The sequence below is a fragment of the Megalobrama amblycephala genome, linkage group LG17, assembly GCF_018812025.1.
Source record: "Megalobrama amblycephala isolate DHTTF-2021 linkage group LG17, ASM1881202v1, whole genome shotgun sequence".
Lineage (NCBI taxonomy): Eukaryota > Metazoa > Chordata > Actinopteri > Cypriniformes > Xenocyprididae > Megalobrama > Megalobrama amblycephala.
Window position 1 is genome coordinate 28,901,310 of NC_063060.1, and position 24,194 is coordinate 28,925,503.

Below are 24,194 nucleotides of genomic sequence, written 5' to 3' on the forward strand. Positions count from 1 at the left end.
CTCCTTTTTTGCAAGAGCATCAGAACCTCCTGTTCCATTACCAGAGACTGCTCGGGCTCCACCACCACCCGTCTCTGTCCCCAAGCTCTTTGCGGGGGAGCACGGGTTGCAACACTTTGTTTTTGTTGTGCTCTATGTGCTGAGGAGCTGGTTGACGGCCAAGGCTGCTCCCGCTCAGCAGCCTCGGGGGGTAGAAAGCGGCAGGGAAGGAACTTCTGGAAGGCCGCTGACTGTTTTCTGGCTTCCTGGAACCTCTCGACGACAGATGTAACTGAGTCACCGAAGAGGCCCAGAGGAGACAGCAGCGCATCCATAAGGGTGGTTTTATCTTTGTCTTTGTTCTCTGAGAGGTTCAACCACAAATGCCTCTCTGTGGCCACCAGGGCTGCCATAGAACGGCCAATTGTTTTAGCCGTCTCCTTGGTGGCCCAGAGAGAAAGATCAGTGGCTTTCCTAAGCTCCTGAATAGCTTCGAAGCTCGCTTCTCCACTCTCATCTATTTCCCCCAGCAGGTCAGCCTGGTAGGCTTGCAAAATTGACATTGTATGTGAGCAAGCAGCAGCCTCTCCGGGGGGAAGAAACCGCAGCGTGTGCTTCCGCCACCAGAGGAGAGACACTGGGTCTGGCAGGTGAGGGCAGAGAAAGGGCTGGGCCTGTCTCTAACCCCTCTGTGAGATCCATCTGTGAACCCCACGAATGAAGCCACAGCTCTGCCTCAGCAGAAGCAGGACCCGATCCGCAGGGAACACTGGCCCTGGCGAGAACGGAGTGTTCTGAGAGTCAGTTTCTCACAATGCACGCAGACAGCTCCCTCGAGAGCTGCCTGGGCATGCTCCACTCCTAAACAAACAACACACATCTCATGTGTATCCCCACCCGTGATGAAGCGAGGGCAGGGATGAACACACTTTACAAACTGCTATTTGCTCGCCATTATTGTGTCTTTTAGATATATATATATATATGTGTGTGTGTGTGTGTGTGTGTGTGTGTGTGTGTGTAACTGGGATACTCTTCTCCTCAGATGAAGAGATCGTATTCTGTATGTGTAACTGACAGACAACACCAAATAAGACACATGATAACACAGAGCGCTTGCTGAAGACACAGAAGCTGGCGTTCTTTGTTCTCATATGCTTTATAGTTTCCTGGTCCGTGACGTCACCCACCTCTGACATCCCTTCACGCCATTGGTTCGATTTCACAAGTGCTTCAAGACGTATTCACGCAGAGGTAATCCCAATGCGTATCGACGCAGTGTCGATGTTCCCATGAAAGGGAACTTAATTAAATACTCAATTACGCAACAACGCTTACATCGATACGTCATTACTGTGTTCATAAGTGAGTCAATGTATCATTCACTGGCAAGGCAAGGCAAGGCAATTTTATTTGTATAGCACATTTCATACACAATGGTAATTCAAAGTGCTTTACATAAAAAAGAATAATAAAAATAGAACATAAGGAACAGAAATAACAGTCAGAATGACAAGATGATACATAAAATATATAAAATACATTAAAAATGAAATAAAAACAGGAAAAGTAATTAAAAGAATAAAAAGATAATACGTATAAAATAAAGTGCAAACAGTTCAGACATAGCACTGTGCTCAATCAGCAAATGCATTGATAAAAAGATGTGTTTTGAGTCTGGATTTGAATGTGGCTTCTGTTGGAGCACACCTGATCTCTTCTGGAAGCTGGTTCCAGCTGCGGCTGGCATAACAGCTAAAAGCAGACTCTCCTTGCTTTGAGTGAACCCTTGGTATTTCTAAATGACTTGATCCTGATGATCTGAGTGATCTGTTAGATTTATATTCTATGAGCATATCTGCAATGTATTGAGGTCCTAGACCATTGAGTGATTTATAAACAAGTAACAGTACTTTAAAATCTATTCTAAATGCAACTGGAAGCCAGTGCAAGGACCTGAGGACTGGTGTGATGTGTTCATGTTTTCTGGTTCTGCTCAGAATCCTGGCAGCAGCATTCTGTACAAGCTGCAGCTGTCTTATGTTCTTTTTGGGAAGACCAGTGAGGAGCCCATTACAATAATCCACCCGGCTGGTGATGAAAGCATGAACAAGTTTTGACTGGAGACAAAGCATCTAATTCTTGCAATATTTTTGAGATGATAATATGCTGATTTAGTTACTGTCTTTACATGGCTACTGAAACTCAGGTCTGACTCCAAAATCACACCAAGATTCCTGACTTGATTTTTAGTTGTTTGACCCTTAGAGTGAAGATACATGTTCACTTTGAGAACTTCTTCTTTGTTACCAAACGCAATGATTTCAGTTTTGTCTTTGTTTAACTAAAGGAAGTTTAGACACATCCAATTTTTAATTTCATCAATGCATTGGCACAGGGAGTCAATGGGGCTGTAGTCGTTAGGTGATAGGACTAGGTAAGTCTGGGTGTCATCTGCATAGCTGTGATATGCAATTTGGTTCTTTTTCATTATTTGGCTCAGTGGCAGCATATATAGGTTGAACAGGAGGGGTGCAAGAATTGAACCTTGAGGGACTCCGCATGTCATGGATGTCCACTCAGACTTATGGTCACCGATACTCACATAATAACCTCTACCTTCTTAGTATGACCTGAACCATTTAAGGACCATCCCAGAAAGCCCAACCCAGTTTTCCAGCCTGTCAAGAAGAATGTTGTGATCGACAGTGTCAAACGCAGCACTGAGGTCAAGTAGAACCAGCACTGATAATTTACCTGAATCTGTGTTAAGGCGAATATCATTTATTATCTTTATGAGTGCTGTCTCTGTGCTGTGATGCGGTCAGAAACCAGATTGAAAGTTGTCAAAGTATCCATTCAAGCTTAAGAACTTGTTCAGCTGATTCACTGAATTATTTTATTCAAAAAACGTATTCATGTAACTGAAATTCATGAAAACATATAACTTGCTGCATCTGGGGGGTTTGGTCCCAGACAAGCTGCGGGGGACCCTGTCGGCACAACACACCCCCACACCAAACTCAGATTCAGTGAGGAATTAAACAAGTGACTGTCTTTATGGGTGAGTCATTGAATAATGTACTCAATCAATTAATTCAAAACACTAATTCATTCAGAACTGAAACAAGTGACTATATTTATATGTGAATCATGAAATAATTCACTCTGGAACTCTGGAACACTAATTAATTCAGGAATCAAACACCACTACTGTGTATTACCTAGAGACGTTCTGCTTTGGCTTACTCCTGGTAATATTCAGAACAAAACAGCCCTCTTGTGTGTATGGCACTGCTTAAATATTTTATTATACTGACACAAATAAAAGGTAAAAATCTGAACTACTCTCCTGTCGTGACAATGTCAACAGGAAAAAAGAAAAAAAAAACATTATTGAGCCCTGAGCTGAACTCCATTACAAAACAAACTGCTAGGGAAGGATAACAGACATTAGAAAGCATACTACAATGCATTTACTTGAGCACAAGCTGTTGTTCCCCACTACTGCCTCCTTTCTGATGATGTGACGTTTAAGAGATTTGATCTGACCACGAGTTTGATGTCTTTATTCACCTTCCTCCCTTCACCCCCTCCCCCAACCCACCCTAACAGCAGAAATAGGTCAGTGCATATCTCATACAGTATGACTAAAGCACCACAAAAAATAAAACATTCACGCTTCCACAAACTCACTCACAATGCTGTTATGCCTAATGTGAGGCAAGCACGCATGAGCTCATGTGTGACCTTCCTCTAAAGCTCACAATGAGTTTCTCATCTTCACTGTGCACTCTTCAAACAACAGTGTGCCCAGCACAGTACAAACTGTTGTGTTTTGTTGAAGAGGAAGCCACACATGTGCCCTATCCTGTGGCCTGACCTAATTACCTATCCATATGTCACATTTCTTCTTGAGTGTAACTTTACTTTATGAATTACCAATTTATTTCATATAAATAATGCACATATAGTTTATGTATTTCTTGCTTTTACTGAGAAATATAACAGAAATATTTTCTCTTAGTATGTAGGCATATGCAGTGTGTGTGATGGGCAAAAGTCTGCATAAGATCAGTAGTTTGCTGTTTTTTGACTTCTTTACATTTCAGATAGCTTGAAGGCAACTTAGTGCCACAGATCCCTCCAAACTGTATGTAAAGATTTGATGTGTACTGTAAAAATTTGTGCTCAGTAAGGCAATATCAATAAAAGTCTGAGGCATTTAAACTGGAATTTGAACAGAAGCTTGCATTTCTGTTAAAAGACTACTAAAATATTCAGGATAATAAAGATTGTTATTTATAATTTGTCTAAATCAGGTGTCTTCAGACTTTTTGATGCCTACTTTTCCAGCTTAGAAATGTCTGCCTGATTACAGTACATACAGTAACATAAGACCAGATTAAAAAGGAGTTGCAATGAAACTTTTGCTGTTCCCCAACACATTATTTGAAACAGTTTTTATTCTATTGTGTCACATCTTCTGTGACTTCATAAGCACTTAGATTTGTGTATTTTGTAATGTAACCTTTAGATAACATAATTTGCATGTTGCATGTATTAACTTCATGTGAGTATTAGACAATCTAAATCTAAAAAAGCTGGTTATTATACGATATTACAGATTTTTTTTTATTCATCAGTATCGGTCAATAACGGACAATTAAATATTCAATATCCACCGATATTGATAGGCCCTATATTAAAAATTACTATAACTAAACATAATATTAATAAAAGGTATTCACAAATAAGAACAAACAGTTCATTAGAAACACTCAGTACTTGTGTATGTAAATATTCATGAAGATCAACTATATATATACATTTGCATTTAAAAATGAATTGAATTTGTATCAGTGTATGTTCTCAAATGTGACCTCACCATAAAGACGGCGATGGCTCCACCGATGATGAAGCCAGCAATGACATCAGACCAGTGGTTTCGGTACTCGACCACTCGATTAATCCCAGTTAGGAAGGCCAGACACATAAGCCCCAGAGAGAGCACCGGCTTGGCCAGCCGTGTCCCTTTGGCCTTCACCGAGCATGTGATGTACATCTAAGGAAGAACAGAGCACTCTGTAATACATCTTCATTCTAACTACTGTGTAAACGCTTTTCATAGTTCATTCATTCCCTGCTCACGTGTGGATATGTTTGTCTGAATACACACAGGTTTCATTTTAACTGTTTAAACAGTGGCTTTCTCAATAACCAACTGCACTCTAACATGCACCAATTACTTTGATCAGTGATACACTAATTACTCTGATACGCAAACATTTGAATGTGTCTGATGCTGCTGACATGCAGGTGCTCTTCAAATTTAATACATTTGCATGGTTCAGCTACATTGATTCACTTATCCAAGACATTGGCATTGACTGGAAGGGTGGCATTTGAAGGCTAGTCTGGTATTTAAGAAAACCTGCATAGCTTTAGTCCAGAATCAAGCCCTAGGAAAAAAAAAGAAAAGGTGGACAAAGGTAGGGTGGGGGGTGTTCTTGTATTCATCTCACTGGTTTGATAAAGTACAATTTAATGTTTTGAGCAGGGAGCACCAGCGGCATTCAGACAGACGTTATTCTACCAAACTTCCATTTAACTGTTCCTGTGGAAGCTCACGTATTAAAATTCTGGCCAATACGATAAACCGATAATTATTTCCATGTTTTGACCATTTACAGATAAATGGGCGATATTAGAATTCTATACTATTTTGTCTAAATAGATTTAAAATACAACATGCAAAAAAATGCTGCAAATGGTTAAAACAATACAGTTTGACATTTAGATTAGCTAAAGATTACAAATGATTTGTGTTTTTCAATATTAACTTCATCTGAGTGTTAGACAATCTAAATCTAAAAAAGTTGGTTATTATACGATATTACAGATTTTTTTTTGATTATTCATCAGTATCGGTCAATATCAGACAATTAAATATCCAATATCCACCGATATTGATAGGCCCTATATTAAAAAAAAAAAATGTTGTATGATAACCAAAATGGTACTACAAACCCGATTCCAAAAAAGTTGGGACTCTGTACAAATTGTGAATAAAAAAGGAATGCAATAATTTACAAATCTCATAAACTTATATTTTATTCACAATAGAATATAGATAACATATCAAATGTTGAAAGTGAGACATTTTGAAATCATTTTGGATTTCATGAGAGCTACACATTCCAAAAAAGTTGGGACAGGTAGCAATAAGAGGCCGGAAAAGTTAAATGTACATATAAGGAACAGCTGGAGGACCAATTTGCAACTTATTAGGTCAATTGGCAACATGATTGGGTATAAAAAGAGCCTCTCAGAGTGGCAGTGTCTCTCAGAAGTCAAGATGGGCAGAGGATCACCAATTCCCCCAATGCTGGAGCAATATCAGAAAGGAGTTTCTCAGAGAAAAATTGCAAAGAGTTCGAAGTTATCATCATCTACAGTGCATAATATCATCCAAAGAATCAGAGAATCTGGAACAATCTCTGTGCGTAAGGGTCAAGGCCGGAAAACCATACTGGATGCCCGTGATCTTCGGGCCCTTAGACGGCACTGCATCACATACAGGAATGCTACTGTAATAGAAATCACAACATGGGCTCAGGAATACTTCCAGAAAACATTCCAGAAACATTCTTTTTTTTGACCAAGGAAAACAGAAGCCATATCTAAACATGATCCAGAAGCACAGGCGTTTTCTCTGGGCCAAGGCTCATTTAAAATGGACTGTGGCAAAGTGGAAAACTGTTCTGTGGTCAGACCAATCAAAATTTGAAGTTCTTTTTGGAAAACTGGGACGCCATCCGGACTAAAGAGGACAAGGACAACCCAAGTTGTTATCAGCGCTCAGTTCAGACGCTTGCATCTCTGATGGGGTTGCATGAGTGCGTGTGGCATGGGCAGCTTACACATCTGGAAAGGCACCATCAATGCTGAAAGGTATATCCAAGTTCTAGAACAACATATGCTCCCATCCAGACATCGTCTCTTTCAAGGAAGACTTTGCACTTTCCAACATGACAATGCCAGACCACATACTGCATCAATTACAACATCATGGCTGCATAGAAGAAGGATCCGTGTACTGAAATGGCCAGCCTGCAGTCCAGATCTTTCACCCATAGAAAACATTTGGCGCATCATAAAGAGGAAGATGCGACAAAGAAGACCTAAGACAGTTGAGCAACTAGAAGCCTGTATTAGACAAGAATGGGACAACATTCCTATTCCTAAACTTGAGCAACTTGTCTACTCAGTCCCCAGACATTTGCAGTCTGTTATAAAAAGAAGAGAGGATGCCACACAGTGGTAAACATGGCCTTGCCCCAACTTTTTTGAGATTTGTTGATGCCATGAAATTTAAAATCAACTTATTTTTCCCTTAAAATGATACATTTTCTCAGTTTAAACATTTGATATGTCATCTAAGTTGTATTCTGAATAAAATATTGAAATTTGAAACTTCCACATCATTGCATTCTGTTTTTATTCACAATTTGTACAGTGTTCCAACTTTTTTGGAATCGGGTTCTGTCATTATATACTTACCTTCATCTCATTCTAAAATCTCATGCTGAAATTTTTTCAGTGGAACACAAAAGTAGACATTTTGAAGATTTGTTTCATAGAATGTGTCATTTTGGTGTCAAATATTAAAGCAAAATAGATGCAAACTTTGTCAGTGTTATGGTGTATTTTAAAGCTCATGAATTTGTACTTTTGTGCTACACTGGACAAAGATAACAGCAAATGGAATGAGAATGAGCAAGTAAATAGTGGCAGAATTTAGATAGTGCCATTTTAAGATTCCATCACAGGCAAAACAAGGTGATTAAGTAATAAAGCAGCCCTTAGGCATGGCAGATCTATTGATTTTCCTCTTCTCTTCTAACTCTATGACACAATGCCATTTGGATATGACAGATGAAAGTTTTTCTGTCTATAGGGAAGTGATTCATTTTATTATTGTCATAGGAACCAATAAATGAATCTCCTAGAAGGCCAATTTGGGCTTCTTACCATCTGCCTTGACGCTGTTAGCATTTAAACGTGCCGACTTGGAATGTAAACCATTTCTGATTTATTTAATGACTGGAGTTCATGCAGAGTAATTAATTTGATTAGTATGATTAAGGTTTGAAGGCTGCTAGGTAAAATATTCACCATCATCAGTCTTTTTTATTTATTTATTTTTGTGTCTTAAAGGCCCACTGAAGTGTCTTGGAACGTGCAGCATTATTTAATGTGTTGACGCAATTTCAACTGAAACAGGAAGACAGAGCGGGATTATTCAAACAGCCCCGCTCCTTTTTAAAATAGCCAATCTCCTGTATATTGCTTCAAAATAATGCATTCTGTGCAGATTTCAAATGGATCCGATACGTTTTGTGGTCTGCGCCGACTCGCACTTATGATCAGCTCTATGCTCTCGTGTCTCTGGACCAGAGCAGACTGTGCTCGCGCTGCGGCGGTTCACGTGACACTAACGCAAAAACGCTCTTCAACAAATGACCAATTTCAGCCACAGCTTCAGGGTCTGATTATAGTGTAGGAGGGTGGGACTTCAGATTCTAGAGAGCATTTGATTGGACAGAAAATTTGATGAGAAGCTGAAGTGCGCGGTGATGTCATGAAAATCTGTGATCCACTTTAGCGGAAGTGAGAGACTAAGTTTTGAATGCTTATATCGCCTAAATACATTTTTTTTCATTGTTTTGGAACACACCAACTTATTCATAACCTTAAGGCTAACATATTAATTAATTTTGGTTTCAGGGGGACTTTAAAGATATTTCTGGCAAAGCACAAAAATGTGACATTTGATTTGTACACTAACTTGTGACAATGCTTAACATCTTATTAATCTAACTGCGATGCAGATGCATTTCTAGAAAGCCCTGAGAATGCATAAAATCTCTCCAGATGTTAACATGATCAAAAGATAACAAGGCAAAGTAACTTAAAAACCTTCAGAGAACTGATGGAAAATGAAAATCAATTTTCTGTTGCCAAAAGCTGAGGCAGGCTCTGTAGCTTTTAGACTTCAAGAATAAATGGAAAATGGCTTTTTATGCTTTTTAAAAAGGGGTACCATTTTTTTAAAAAAACATGTAATGAAACCCAATTTATGCCTGGATCAATACCATAGTATGGATAAAAATTTTCTCTCATCAGAAGTGTTAGAGCAAAATCCTTTTATGTTCTGACAAGAATTTTACTTTTCCCTAAGCTCCACTTATCATTTTTTGCTGAGTTAACTTCTATATAAACAGATTATTCACATGTGAAACAACATGCATGAAGCTTCCACAAACAGAATGAAACTGATTCCAAATAAAATTTTAACTTGTTTAGCTGTAGAAAACCATACTGTATACATATTTGTCATTCTGACACAAACAAATACTGACCAGTTTATTAACTTTACTAACCCATCCCTTTCTATTGTGTACTGTATATGTACATAGGGTTTACTCACAGCAACATAAAGAGCTGCATAAACACTGATGGCTGCCTCTTTGGATGGAAAGGATTTGCGAGCACGCAAGACATCATCCTCATTGCCTGTGCAGGCTTCTTGTTGGTTGATGAAGCGCACCACCTGTTGGCACCCCAGCGCTGTGTAGTTGGGTTTGCACACCGTCAAGAAGTATGGAGACAGATTTCCCGTTACCACCTGCCCGGCATTTACAAAGATGTCTGTGGCAAAGAGGCCAAAAGCGTACACACCTGGAGGAATACAAAGACTGTTTTATCCAGAGGCAAATCAAGGATTTCAGTCTTACGTAAGGAATTTACACTACCGTTCGAAAGTTTGGGGTTGATAAGATTTTATAATGTTTTTGAAAGAAGTCTTGAATGCTCACCAAGGCTGCATTCATTTGATCAAATATAAAATAAAAAGTAAAATATTATTTATGTTTGAAATACCTGTTTTGTATTTTATTCCTGTAATGGCAAAGCTGAATTTTTAGCATCATTACTGCAGTATACAGTGTCACATGATCCTTCATAAATCATTCTAATATGCTGATTTGCTGCTCAAGAAACATTTATCAATGTTGAAAACTGCTTAATATTTTTATGGAAACGATATTATTAATGATAATATTTGTGTGATACATTTTTTTCAGGATTCTCTGATGAATAGAAAGGTAAAAAAACCAGCATTTATTTGAAATAGAAATATTTTATAACACTATAAATGTCTTCACTGTCACTTTTAATCATTTTAATGCATCCTTTCTGAATAAAAGTATTAATTTCTTTAAAAAAATAAATAAATAAAAAAATTCTGACCACAAAATTTCAAACAGAAGTGTGAATACGGGTCAGGAGGATGATTAATTACACATTATTAATCACACTAAACGAACATGTTAAATAGACAGCCCCAATATAAATACCTCACAAAAGCAATGACAATGACTTCTGTTGTTTGCCTGTAATGCCTACTAAACAAATCCTGAAAAGCTCAATGATGCCAAACTGTAATCACATCATGGAAAATGACAGCCCATTCAGCGCTGAGTGAGTCTACAGCTTTTTTACAAACCAGAATATTGGGCATGAATGCAGAGGCACGGGACTCAAATCTTAATATAAGCGTGGGCAGGTTTGTCACATTGAATGTTGTCTATGAGCGAAGCTTGGAGAAGCAGCACACTGAAACTAGTTTACAATGAGTGCTACTGCTGTCAGTTTACTCACAGCTCCTCCGTCTGCCCCCACATTAACGTGCTTATTCATTATGCTCCAGAGGACTCCATTTTTAACCAGAAACCTAAAGTGGCACAGCACTGAATTTCAGCTGAGACGTTCTTACAACAGAATCCAAGCGTAATCATATGGTTCTTAAAACCACATGATTGCACACTTAGATGAGAAGTGAGAGGAGCAACAGACAAGCCTGTAAATTTACTGTACTGGAACAATGCAGAAACTATGCAACTGCTCTATATTTCTTATATAAAACCATACTGGACGCCCGTGATCTTCGGGCCCTTAGACGGCACTGCATCACATACAGGAATGCTACTGTAATGGAAATCACAACATGGGCTCAGGAATACTTCCAGAAAACATTGTCGGTGAACACAATCCACCGTGCCATTCGCCGTTGCCGGCTAAAACTCTATAGGTCAAAAAAGAAGCCATATCTAAACATGATCCAGAAGCACAGGCGTTTTCTCTGGGGGGCATATAGATATATAAGTGGGGACATAAATGTAAAATATACTTGCTTAATTTTTAAAGATTACATGAATAAAATGAAGACACTAAATTAAATATATTGTGGGGGAGGGTATGCTTCCCTTTCAATGTTTGCTGGAGTTATGGGAGATAATATCTAGTCTGGTGTGATTTCAAGGCAAGGAACATCCCATAGTTTTCCCCTTCAACTCCTCTTGCAGAAGAAATTTTATAAATAATTTAAGAGAATGCTTTGTCATGTACCATGAGCGTCTGCCCCGCACGAGAAACTTGCAAGTACTGTATGTGTGCCTGACATCTCGATTTGCCTTTTCTTTTGCTGTAGGCACAAATGCACGAGGAAAAGAAAAAGTCTCAATCTACATTTGTCCTAATTAGTGCCGCTCCAGCTTGTGAAGACATACCAAGAAAGCGAAATGTCCTTCGGACCAGAGGGTTGAGGTAACAACAGTCGCCCATCACAATGATCTTCTCTCGGTTGTCTAGATCCTCAGAGACATACTGCAGCAAGAAGAGCACGGATTCTGTCACTGTAATCTGCAGACAAAACCAAAAATCAAACAAGGCTTTTAATGGCACATTTTGTTTGTAGACTCTCTCTCTCTCTTTTTTGCTTTTTCCTTGATCTTTACTTAGATCTAAGATGTAAATGAAGCTAAAATCGAATTCTCAGCTTGAAGGCAAAATCAAGAAAACAGGCTGTATTTCGGCTATTTGTAACACTGGAAGACGCATAAAGACCAATTCATGAACACAATAGAAATGATTAGAGGTCTGATTTCCTGCTGGCCAGACGCCAGTTCTCAGCAAGGTCTTGAACTTGATTTTGCCAAACTGGCAGGGAACACCAGGGTCAAAGGAAGTATGGAAAGAAGAAAAAGAAAAAACACTCACAATTAGTGCTGGATAAGTTTGAAGGAAAAAGCTGTATAAGGCTATAGGGGGTTTTGTGACAACTTGCATTGTTGTTGATGAATGTCTGTCATATAAGGCATTAATCTAAATCTTTATTTTAGTTGGCATATATTTTGACAGTCTTGGGAAAAATTATGAAATGTTAGGAGTCAGGTTGCTAACGCAAAAGGGCTTCAGTCCAATTTATGGGAAACCCAGGATCTTTTGCATGGCTTTCTTCAAAGACCAATGCATTGAACTCTATGGTTTGTGATTTTCACATATGATTTTGTCTCAAATTATAATAATTTTGCCTCTAACCTAATGAGTCCTGAGTCGCCTAGGTGGAAAGAAAGTACACTTCCATAATGTACTTAAAGTGCTCTATTTTCACACACTAATTTTGTACTTAATATACTACAAATTCTTCTTTAGTACTTCTTAAAAGATTAATTCAAACAAAAATGAAAATTATGTAATTAATTACTCACCCTCATGTAGTTCCAAACCCGTAAGACCTTCGTTCATCTTCAGAACACAAATTAAGATATTTTTGATCAAATCTGATGGCTCAGTAAGGCCTGTCATTGCCAGCAATAACACTCCCTTTTTCAATGCCCAGAAAGCTAATAAAAACATATTTAAAACAGTTCATGTGACTACAGTGGTTCAACCTTAAAGGGTTAGTTCACCCAAAAATGAAAATAATGTCATTTATCACTCACCCTCATGCCGTTCCATACGCGTAAGACCTTCGTTAATCTTCGGAACGCAAATTAAGATATTTTTTTTGAAATCCAATGGCTCAGAGAGGCCTCCATATAGCCAGCAATAACATTTCCTCTCTCAAGATCCATTAATGTACTAAAAGCATATTTAAATCAGTTCATGTGAGGAAAATGGCCAAAAAAACTAAATAATGGCTTATATAGTGATGGCCGATTTCAAAACACTGCTTCAGGAAACTTCGGAGCGTTATGAATCAGTGTATCAAATCATGATTAGGATCGCGTGACAAACCGCCAAACTGCTTAAATCACGTGACTTTGGCGCTCTGAATCATGATTCGACACGCTGATTCATTATGCTCCGAAGCTTCCTGAAGCAGTGTTTTGAAATCGGCCATCACTATATAAGTTGTTATTTTGTTTTTTTGGCGCACCAAAAATATTCTCGTCGCTTTATAACATTAATATTGAACCACTGTACTCACATGAACTGATTTAAATATGTTTTAGTACCTTTATGGATCTTGAGAGAGAAAATGTCATTGCTGGCTATGCAGGCCTCACAGAGCCATCGGATTTCAACTAAAATATCTTAATTTGCATTCCGAAGATTAACGAAGGTCTACGGGTGTGGAACGGCATGAGGGTGAGTAATAAATGACAGAATTTTCATTTTTGGGTGAACTAACTCTTTAATAGTATAAAATGATGAGAATACTTTTTGTGCACCAAAAATAACAAAATAGCGACTTTATTCCACAATATCTAGTGATGGGCGATTTTAAAAAAATGCTTCATGAAGCTTTGAAGCTTTATGAATCATTTGTTTCGAATCAGTGGTTCAGAGCGCCAAAATCACATGATTTCAGTAAACGAGGCTTCGTTACGTCATAAGTGTTTTGAAACTGCAATAGTTTACGTGACTTTGGCAGTCTGATACGCGCTTCGAACCGAAACAAAAGATTCATAAAGCTTTGACGCTTCATGAAGCAGTGTTTTGAAATCGCCCATCACTAGATATTGTTGAATAAAGTCGCTATTTTGTTATTTTTGCCGCACAAAAAGTATTCTCGTCACTTTATAATATTAAGGTTAAACCACTGTAGTCACATGAACTGTTTTAAATATTTTTTTAGTAGCTTTCTGGGCATTGAAAAAGGGAGTGTTATTGCTGGCGATGCAGGCCTTACTGAGCCATCGGATTTTATCAAAAATATCTTAATTTGTGTTCTGAAGATTAACGAAGGTCTTACGGGTGTGGAACAACATGAGGGTGAGTAATAAATGACATCATTTTCATTTTAGGGTGAACTAACCCTTTAAGATAATCTTAAGAACATCTAAGTGTACTCAAATGTGCTATTTTGAGACACCATGAATATGAACAAAAATGCACTTTTAACATATCTCTGTATTACAAAAATGTATTTAGTTACCACTTGTGGTACACAAAGTCTTTCAAGCCAATTTTGTAACTTGCCAAACTTGTAATTGTCAATATTTGTATGTCATGTCACTTTAAAGTCATCATGAAACAGAAGCTGCGATAGTCTTCTCTTCCCTATTGTGACATATATCAGAGTAAAATGGCTTCTCAAACAAAAAACAAAACAAAAAATGAACAGGACTTGATTTTGTCCATCAGGAATTGATTGGTTCATTGGATGGTTGTGTTTTGCTATTGCTGTGATCTCATTTGAGTGACACGTTGCCCCATCTTTGCACCAGTCATCAGAGAAGAGACACCTTTTAGGAGTAAATAAGGAAAAGACGTCTCTTTGAGGGAACTGTCACAAGCTGTTGTACCCCTACTAAAGGTCAAATTTTAACACATTTTTTTTTTTTCTGAGATTGCGCCCAAAGGAAGGTGAAACTAGCTGAACCTAGTGGTGCCTCAGGTCTTAAGGCTTCTTCAGACTGTCAGTGCAAATCTGATTTTTGTACATATCCAATTGGAATCCGATCATTTATAGCAAGTTTGAACAGCAAAAAAAAAAAAATTAAATATGAATTTTAATTTTAAATATGATTTTTACAAATCCGTTTCAAGCTACATTCATATGTGGTTTGAAATCCAATTCAAATCTCCTTCCTGGAAATCTGTTTCAGTCTGACCACTCTGATTGGATTTTGCAACTTCAAACTTTTCTGCCTATATGTCACTTTCTTATGCCAAGTAAAATGTAAACACGTCAGACTTCGTTGCAGAAACAAGGTTGCATTGTGTTGTTGTCAATGCACAGGTCACGCAAAAAAATACTAGACAGGTTACACATTTGCAACTTTGTTTCACGTCACTACTAACGAGTTCACAGCATGTGAAGAGTTTAACTGCAGAGCCTGGCACCCTTATTCCAGTACTTTTACCAATGTGAAAAATCACAGGAAGTGACAGGTGAACTTGTGAACTCTTGTGCTAAACTCAACGGTGCAGCAAACTCCAGGTTACAACGACAGTAATATCTCTATATTAGCAAGGCTGAGCAATCTTTTGAAGTGGGAACTCTACGCCAAGAGACTGAGGATATATCACTTTGACATCACTTGTTAGTACTGCCGTATGAATCTCTACAATTTATTGATTACATCTGAGGTATGTACAGAAAGACAAATTGCATTTATTAAATGTAGAAACTTTGAATTCAAAAGTTAGAGGCTTCATATAAATTATGCGTGGCGCGAGTCTTTCTTTGAGACGGATATTAGAGAATGACATACTTGTTATTTTTGTTTACTTCACTTTCATGACATATTCCTTTAGATCGTCAACAGAAAATACGATGGCAAATTCTGAGATTTATGAATGTACACGTTTTCATAATTAATAAGGTCTGATCTGTCAATGAACAAGGGACGACAAATCCTTTCATGGCTTCTACAAAAGTCAAAATTCATATTTCTTAAACAAATGCAATTCAAGACAGTGAATGCAGATTGGCATGACTCGCTGTTCACTTCTAATAGACGTCATGGCATCCTGGCCCATAAATGTCACACAGCCAAGCCTGATGAGTGAGACGGTTCCTCTAACTGTCATATGGGTTGACCAAGAATTCTTTAATTTATTTTTTATTTGTTTTCATATTCATATTTAATATGAAGAATCTGAAATGCAGCCCAAAGGTAGAATTCTGTGAATCTGCCTTCTGCCTCCAACTACACATGGACTATATAAAGACAATATCTTCTTTTATTGGGTGTTCAATGACTTTTAAAAAATGTAAGTTTCAACTAAAACACAACTGTGTTGAGATGAGAAGATTTACTGTTTAAGTAATGCAGAAATCAGAGTGCTTTCCCAAAATTGTGTGTGCACTAGAAAACTCTGAGCCTACCTGAAAGGGTTGTCTAAAGGTGCAGTCACATTACATTAGTGAAATTTTGACAAAAAAAGGCCTATTGTCAATAGTGTAGTGATGTGTGAAGTCACACAGAAGTCACCTTTAAACAAAGCATTCTGTTGGTCAATTCAAGTGAGCATCTTGAACCCATTGCAAAATTTTCGCCTTCAGGTGGAAATCACGATTGTGTGGATTCCTATTAAAACGAATGAATTTCGCCAAGGAAAATTTTGTAAAAAATGGTAACGGTGACCAGACTTTAAGGCAGGACTTTTCAGGGTTCAGGGACCTCCAAAGGGCTAGAATTGTTAGCGAATCCTCTAAAAAGTTCTGAGAAAAATAGTATTAAAAAAATGATATAAAAAATATATGAAAATGAATAATATTAAATAAGTATGACCATCACAAATGATTATTCTAAAAACCTATTCTAAAAAACCTAACAGAAAGTAAACATTTTCTAGATATTATATTTTTCGCGGTATAAATGAATCTGCACACATGAAAATGTTGCCTATATTTAAGATCATCTTCATATTTGAGCTTCCATTGCATCAAAAAATGTGGGTGCAATTATTTTGAAGCAATTCATCCTACTTTATAATCCATCCTAATATATAGTTTGCATCTTTGCATGCTTTAGGTCACAATTATAATGCATTTCTCAAAGTTGCTCGTTCCCCAGAGGCAGTGGGAGAAGGGGAATTATACTCTGGTTCAGACCAAGTAAAAGCCTCAAGGGCAGTTCAAGCTTTGGAAAGTGTTCAAATTAAGTTTCAATTATTTGTGGTTGGTCATATTGAAATTGGGGAAAGTAGTGTGAGTCGAACCCTATAATAACAGTTAAAACCCTCTTTCTGGCAGGTTTTTGCCATTTAAAACTGGGAAGGTACAAAAGTAAAAGCATACTGAAAAATGATGGCGGCTTTAGCAGCATATACGTACAGTATAAGCGCTCTGAAGCAAAACCACTAATACAAGAGATGTTTGGTTGTTTGGTTTCAGAGCGCTTATATATGCTGACTCGCTAAAGCCACCATCATTTTTCAGAGTGCCTTTGTACCGTCCCAGTTTTAAATGGCAGTTTTGATGACGCCCGAGACACCACCAGTCGGTATACACACGCTGTATCACAAGTGCCACAGCAAGCAACTGTATGTTTGTGCGCCTCCAAATACAGAGCTGAGTTCAAACTTGACTTAGGCCAAAATTCTGTAACTCTATAGTACATGTAATTAATAGTACTCAGTACTTATTTGAGTAATTACAATGTAACTACGGCACTAAAATAAAGTGTTACCAAAAATTGTCATCAATCAATCATCCTCATTTCGTTCCAAATTCATGACATTTTTTCTTTTATCAAACTTTTTTCTTTTTTTTTTTTTTTCTTTTTTTTTGAAGAATATACTGGTGATTTTTTCCATCCAATTACATTAACTTTCAGCTTTCAAGCTTCAAATGCGCACCATAAATGTATTATAAAAAAGAAGTTATATGATAGCTTTATGTGATGAACAAAACGAAATCTATGAAGTCCCATTTGAATTTTTATGTCATAATCACAACTTATCTCATAATTATGATTAGTATGTCATAATTTAAACTTTTTATCTCCGAATTATAACAGCTCACTGGACGGGAAGATTGTAGCAACTTCAATGCACACATAAATTCAGAAAGAGTAATTGACTACTTTTATGATACTTTTATAGTGATTTTGCAACTTAAAAGCTCCAATCAGCATTAATTATAATTTCATGGCTAAATGACTTACAGTTTCTTCAAAATTTCTCCATTTGTATTCCACAGAAGAAAAAGTCACACAGTTTGAAACAACATGAGGATAAGTACTGCTGCATAAAAGTCTCAGATACTGTAAACTTATCAGTTGTCTTGTCAGAATAGCTAAGTTCAGCATGCCAGCAATATTTGGGACTAACACTGTATAAGCCTTGCACTTTTAGAACCTGCAGGGTTGATAGCTGACCTTTACTGTCCACCTCAGAGCACGCCTGAGACCAGATCGAGGTTTTCACTCCACACTTGGCTCAAAAGTGATGCTTTTAGCAAATGGTTGATAATAATAGTCATTTGGGGGTGAATTTGCGTAGCCTTAATATAAGGCCATGCAGAGTGTTCTTAGATCGATTGAGCAAATCCATTGGAATTCTTATGAGAGATGAAAGCAGGGAGGCTCTGTAGTGATCCTGGTGCTCTTTAATTGATCCTCGGAGCTGCCAATATCTTGCTCATCATAAATTCTCTTTTAATATACTGTAGGCACACAGAGCTAGAGTCTGGAGCCAAAAAAATGACTCTCAAAGACAGATTCCAACATTCAGTGTGGCAAACATTAAGCAATGTCAACCCTGCAGATGCAGGCTTTTCAACTTACTGATATCTTTTTATTAGGCCTGAGCACCGATGGTGTGAGGACCCTCTTGGAATTGCTCTGCTAATATTTCAGTTGTTTCTCCAACACAACAATAAGATGAAATGAACACTTTGTCTTAAGTCTCCTTCTCAGACAGAATAATCTTGTGTCACCTCTAGAGTTTCTGAAGAGATCTCAACAGTGTAACAAACTTTGTTTAGGAAAAAAGTTAGATTTAAAAGTCAAATTAAGGCTCAATTAACCATCAAAGATTTAATGATAGAAAATGTCTCATTCTTAAAAGACCAACTTCTCTAAACTATGCCATGTTAATTTAAAGGGATAGTTCACCCAAATATGAAAATTCTGTCATCATTTAATCACTCTGATGTAGTTCCAAACCTTTGTTCTGCTGAACACAAAAGAATATATTCGGAAGAATGTCAGTAACCAAACAGATCTTGCCCCCCATTTACTACCATAGTAGGAAAAAATTATTACTATGGTAGTCATTGGGGTGGGGGGGGGGGGTCTGTTTGGTTACTGACATTCTTCCGAATATATTCTTTTGTGTTCAGCAGAACAAAGAAATTCATACAGGTATGGAACTACTTACGGGTGACTAAATGATGACATAATTTTCATAATTTTGGGTGAACTATCCCTTTAATTATAGGTATCTCTATCCCTATAATTATAATTATTTAATTTATATTTAAATATATTTTAAAATGTCATTTATTTCTGTGATGGCAATGTAGAATTGTTTTGCAGCCATAACTCCAGTCTTCAGTGTCACATGATCCTTCAGAAATCATTCTAATATGCTGATTTGATGCTCCAAAAATATTTCTTGTTGAAATCAGTTGCTTAATATTTTTGTGGAAACTGTGATACATTTTTATTTTCAGGATTCTCTGATTAATAGAACAGCATTTATTTGAAATATGTATTTTGTAAAATTATAGGCATGTATTGTCATTATAAATTATAACAATTTAATGCATCCTTGATGAATAAAAATATTCATTTCTTTTTAAAATACTTACTGACCCCAAATTTTATACACTGACCCACCATGAAAGGTGCAAAAATACATCAGAAACCACACTAGATAATTCATTTGCAATATTCATAATCAAACATACATAATTGATGTGTAAAGCATTTCATTCTGAACTTACATTGATGGTTTCATAAATATTTGTACATCCAGGCAGTTACATAATAGGCCACATTCTTCTGTGCGTATAATTATTTTTCTTTAAATGAATATGTTGTCCTTACTAGTTTGCAGGCAGGCTGACTCAGTAATAAGAGACTCTATCCAACAGGACATTTTAACTCTAAAATTCACAAACTGATTGCTATTATATAAATAAAGATCTTGCCAAGAACTGCTCGTTCTAAACTCCTTCTTCAACACACACTCACCACAAGTGCAGGAACCCCTGCGACCACCGCGTACAGGATAGCTGGCGGGATCGCGCCGGACTCCTCTGGTCCGAGATAGGGCTTCGTATAGGCATTATCATGACAGAAAAATCCCTGGATGTGCACGTTGAAAGTATCGGTGTACTCAAAGTAGTATGCCAGCATGACAGTCCCTGCCATGATCACCAACTGAAAGTAAAGCATTGTCGATAAGGGTCATACAGATCCTGGGAAATAAGTGAAGGTTCTTCGTCTCCTACGATAGCATTGGCATGATTTCCTCTTATTCCATTATCACTCCTAGTAAATCCGCCAGAAATAGTAGCGCATTGTGTCAGTGACGGTCAGAGCGCTGTAAAGTGCGTTGTAGTCTATGAGAATGAATTGGGTTAGAGCTCGCGCAGACTGGGCAGCTGCACGGGCTGTAGGCGTGCCTCACTTTAATAAGTGATGGGATGCCTGCAAAAAATGCACTTGAACTGTTTTATCTCAAGGTATTATATATTATCGAATCGTTTTATGTTCCCAAATATTTCATACTTGGAGTCTTGCTAATACTGATTAGCATAACTTGTCAATCACTTGTTTCTCTTCATTAACAATATGGTCAAATACGAAGAGCACCTTACATTTGCAAAGTCTCTAAACAGAAATTCTAAAATAACATATTAAAAAAATAGTTAAATTGGGTAAACCATGCTACAACCCTTTGGTTGATAAATCAATTAAATACAATTAACTGACATTGTCTTTCTTCGATATTTTGCATTCTGTGAATGTAGAAAAGTAAAGGCTTCGATGTATTTTTGAAGACTTATGACGAACTGAGCGCTGCTGCCCTCTTGTGAATGTACAATGTTAGACTTTGACAAATATGTATCACTTTCACTTTAAAAAAAAAAAACAAATACCACAAAAAACACTGAATCTATTAAATAAAAATGTAAATTGGAAACGTGCCTATTAAAGTTTTGTTTGTGCTGCTCTTATTCCTCACAATAATGCCAGAGCTTGTTGTGAGTTTTGTATTGACACCTACTGGTCTGGATGCTTTGAAGTTTGTTTACCGCATGCTGCTGCTTCATAGCGAATTTGTTTTTCTTTTTGTCTGTTGCGTTTTATACTACACTCATCTGAAGTTTTGGAATCAGTCAACAATAATTTCTACGTTTTTTCAGCGAAGTTTGTTTCATCACTGCAGCAGCCTGTTCTATCCTATACTGTTTGGACATTTTGTTTTTCCACTCTGTGTGGTTGATTTGCTTGTTTTGTTTAGATTGTAGCCTATATTTAAACTGACCACTGGCCAGTGTTACATAAAGTAAAGGTATTCTTGTTATCAGGGCCCAAGCACTAAAGGTGAATCATAGGGTGGTCACCTGTCCAGTTATAAGGCAGACCTTTGGGGTTTAAAATAGGCAGGCCTACCATGTCGGCACAGCATCCAGACCCTCATTTATTCCTTTTAAAGGGACAGTTCACACAAAAATGGAGATTATCCCATGATGCATTTATTTGGGGCTTCAAAACATGCCCCTGTTTACTACCATTATAAAGCTTGATAGAGCCAGGATACTTTTAAATATATCTCCAATTGTGTTTGTCTGAAAGAAGATTGTCATAGGATGTCTTGAGGGTGAGTAAATCATGGGCTAATTTTCATTTTTGGGTGAACTATCCCTTTAAGATCATCACTGTTTTATACCCAATGGTGAATAATTAATAAATAATTAAATGTAAAAAAAAAAAAAAATGCTATGTTAATATTAAGTGGCGTACATTTTAGATACAATATTGTCGATTATTGTCGACTGATTTTTCTTTGTTTCAAACAGAGTCACAGCAGAAGTCATTCCGCATTTTTGAATGAATCCAGTGAGATAATGATTCAATGACCCATTCATAGAATGAGCCGATTTGGACAAATGGGTTGAAAGCCTCAGTGACTGCATCTGAAATCGCATACTCTCTTGAGTAGGTACTTATTTTAAGTCATGATTTTAAGTAATTACTTAATGACCTCTAAAAAAGTAGTATGACTGTGCTTAGTATGAATGTAATCAGGTACTACATTTGCCATGCTGTCATTATCATGTGACCTACCAGCGTCAGTTACGTTGCTTCACCACCATTCACAAATCCTCTCCCATGGCTTCATTGGATAGTAAAGTGTCTATCGTATGCACACTTCAGAATCTTTTTGGAAGTAGTGCAGTAGGTCATCCGAGTACTTTTTGCCTACAGTTTTATGAGTAGGCCTACTGTGAATTCGGACATACATCTCTTGTCACATACTGTTTTTCGCCTACTATATAGTAGGAAAGTATGGGATTCCGGTTGCAGACATTGCTGCCACCTACTGTCAGTTTTAGTTTCATAGTTTCATTCATTTTTCCCCAACATTTAAAGGATTGGTTCACTTTTAAATAAACTTTTCCTGATAATTTACTCACCCCCATGTCATCCAAGTTGTCCATGTCTTTCTTTCTTCAGTCGAAAAGAAATTAAAGTTTTTGATGAAAACATTCCAGGATTTTTTTTTCCATATAGTGGACTTCAATGGGCACCAAACAGTTGAAGGTCAAAATTAGTTTCACTGCAGCTTCAAATTGTTCTACACGATCCCAGATGAGAAATAATAGTCTTATCTAGAGAAACAATCACTCATGTTCTAAAAAAAAATAAAAATAAAAAAATGTATACATTTTAACCAGAAATGCTCATCTTGAACTAGCTCTCTTCTTCTTCTCTATTAGAATTCCTAATTCTATTAGAAAGTGTATTACTGCCCTCCACAGGTCAAAGTTTTGAACTAATTTTTATATACAATATGCTAGTTCAATAGTATATAACAATTAGTTCAAACTTTGACCTGTGGAGGGCAGTAATACACTTAGCAGTGTCTACACTGCTGGAATTCTAATAGAGAAGAAGAAGAGAGCTAGTTCAAGATAAGCATTTCTGGTTAAAATGTATAAAATTGTATTTCTTTTTTTAGAAAATGAGTGATTGTTTCTCTAGATAAGACCATTATTTCTTGTCTGGGATCGTGTAGAACAATTTGAAGCTGCAGTGAAACTAATTTTGACCTTCAACTGTTTGGTGCCCATTGAAGTCCACTATATGGAAACAAAATCCTGGAATGCTTTCATCAAAAACTTTAATTTTTTTTCAATTGAAGAAAGAAAGACATGAACATCTTGGATGACATGGGGGTGAGTAAATTATCAGGAAAAGTTTATTTAAAAGTGGACTAATCTTTTAAAGGGGACCTATTGGGACCTATTATCTCCTATTATTGGGAAATACCAGGGTCTGTGGTTCTACCATTGGAGAAAGCATAACGGCCAACTTGGATTAGATGTGCCTTGATAACCAATCATATTACAGCCTTGACGTCCTTGAATTTCTTTCAGAGTTGTGCAACAGTCAATCACTGTTTGCGGACACCATCAAGATGAATGAGAATCGAATCCTAAATTTTAGCCGATAGGCTATCTATTCACTAAATGATACGCTGTTTTCCCATGTTATTCAGCGTTACTGTTGAAAAAATGTTGAGATTTCAACAAAAAATCAATGATAATATCATTAAGTCAACATTATGAAGTGATGTTGGTTCAATATCACGTTTCCACCCGCATTTAATGGTGAAACAATGGTGAACAAAAAATCAATGGTAATGCTATTGAATCATCATTACACTATGATTGATTTTACATCACTGATGTTGAATCAATATTGAAATGAATGAAAAGAATCAATGGTAATATTGTTGAATCAGCTTTACATTATGATTGATTCTACATCACTAGCGCTGAATCAATATTGAAATTAACAAAAATAATCTTTGGTAATATCAGTGTCCATCAATGTTACAATGTGATGTTGATTCTAAATCACTTTTGTTGAAACACTGAAAATATAACTGAAATGTAATGAATTGAATTGTAATTTTTAATGACTTTTTTTTAAAGGGATAGTTCACCCCGAAATGATCAGGGTGATCAGTCATCATTTACTCATATTTAGTCATTTACTCAAGTTGTTCCAAACCTGTATGAGTTTATTTATTGTTGAACACAAGAGAAGATATTTTAAAGAATGCTGATAAACCAGACAGTTGACAGTAGCCATTGATTTCCATAGTAGGAAATAAAAATACTATGTCAATGGCTACCGTCAAATGATTCTTTATCAGTTGACGGCTGA

The 24,194-nt window shown here is 37.0% G+C and overlaps 1 protein-coding gene across 1 annotated transcript in view; it reads right to left on the reverse strand.

Annotated features, from left to right (window-relative positions):
• plppr5a (phospholipid phosphatase related 5a) overlaps window positions 1–20,803 on the reverse strand; it is a 29,774-nt gene extending 8,971 nt beyond the window's left edge. Inside the window, exons 1-4 of the mRNA XM_048164639.1 lie at window positions 19,983–20,803; window positions 11,613–11,745; window positions 9,473–9,723; window positions 4,868–5,044 (exon numbers count right to left, since the gene is read on the reverse strand). Of these exons, the coding sequence (XP_048020596.1) occupies window positions 4,868–5,044; window positions 9,473–9,723; window positions 11,613–11,745; window positions 19,983–20,186 (765 nt within the window). The 5' untranslated portion in view covers window positions 20,187–20,803. The remainder of the gene's footprint in view (window positions 1–4,867; window positions 5,045–9,472; window positions 9,724–11,612; window positions 11,746–19,982) is intronic.
• Window positions 20,804–24,194: the final 3,391 nt, after the last annotated feature.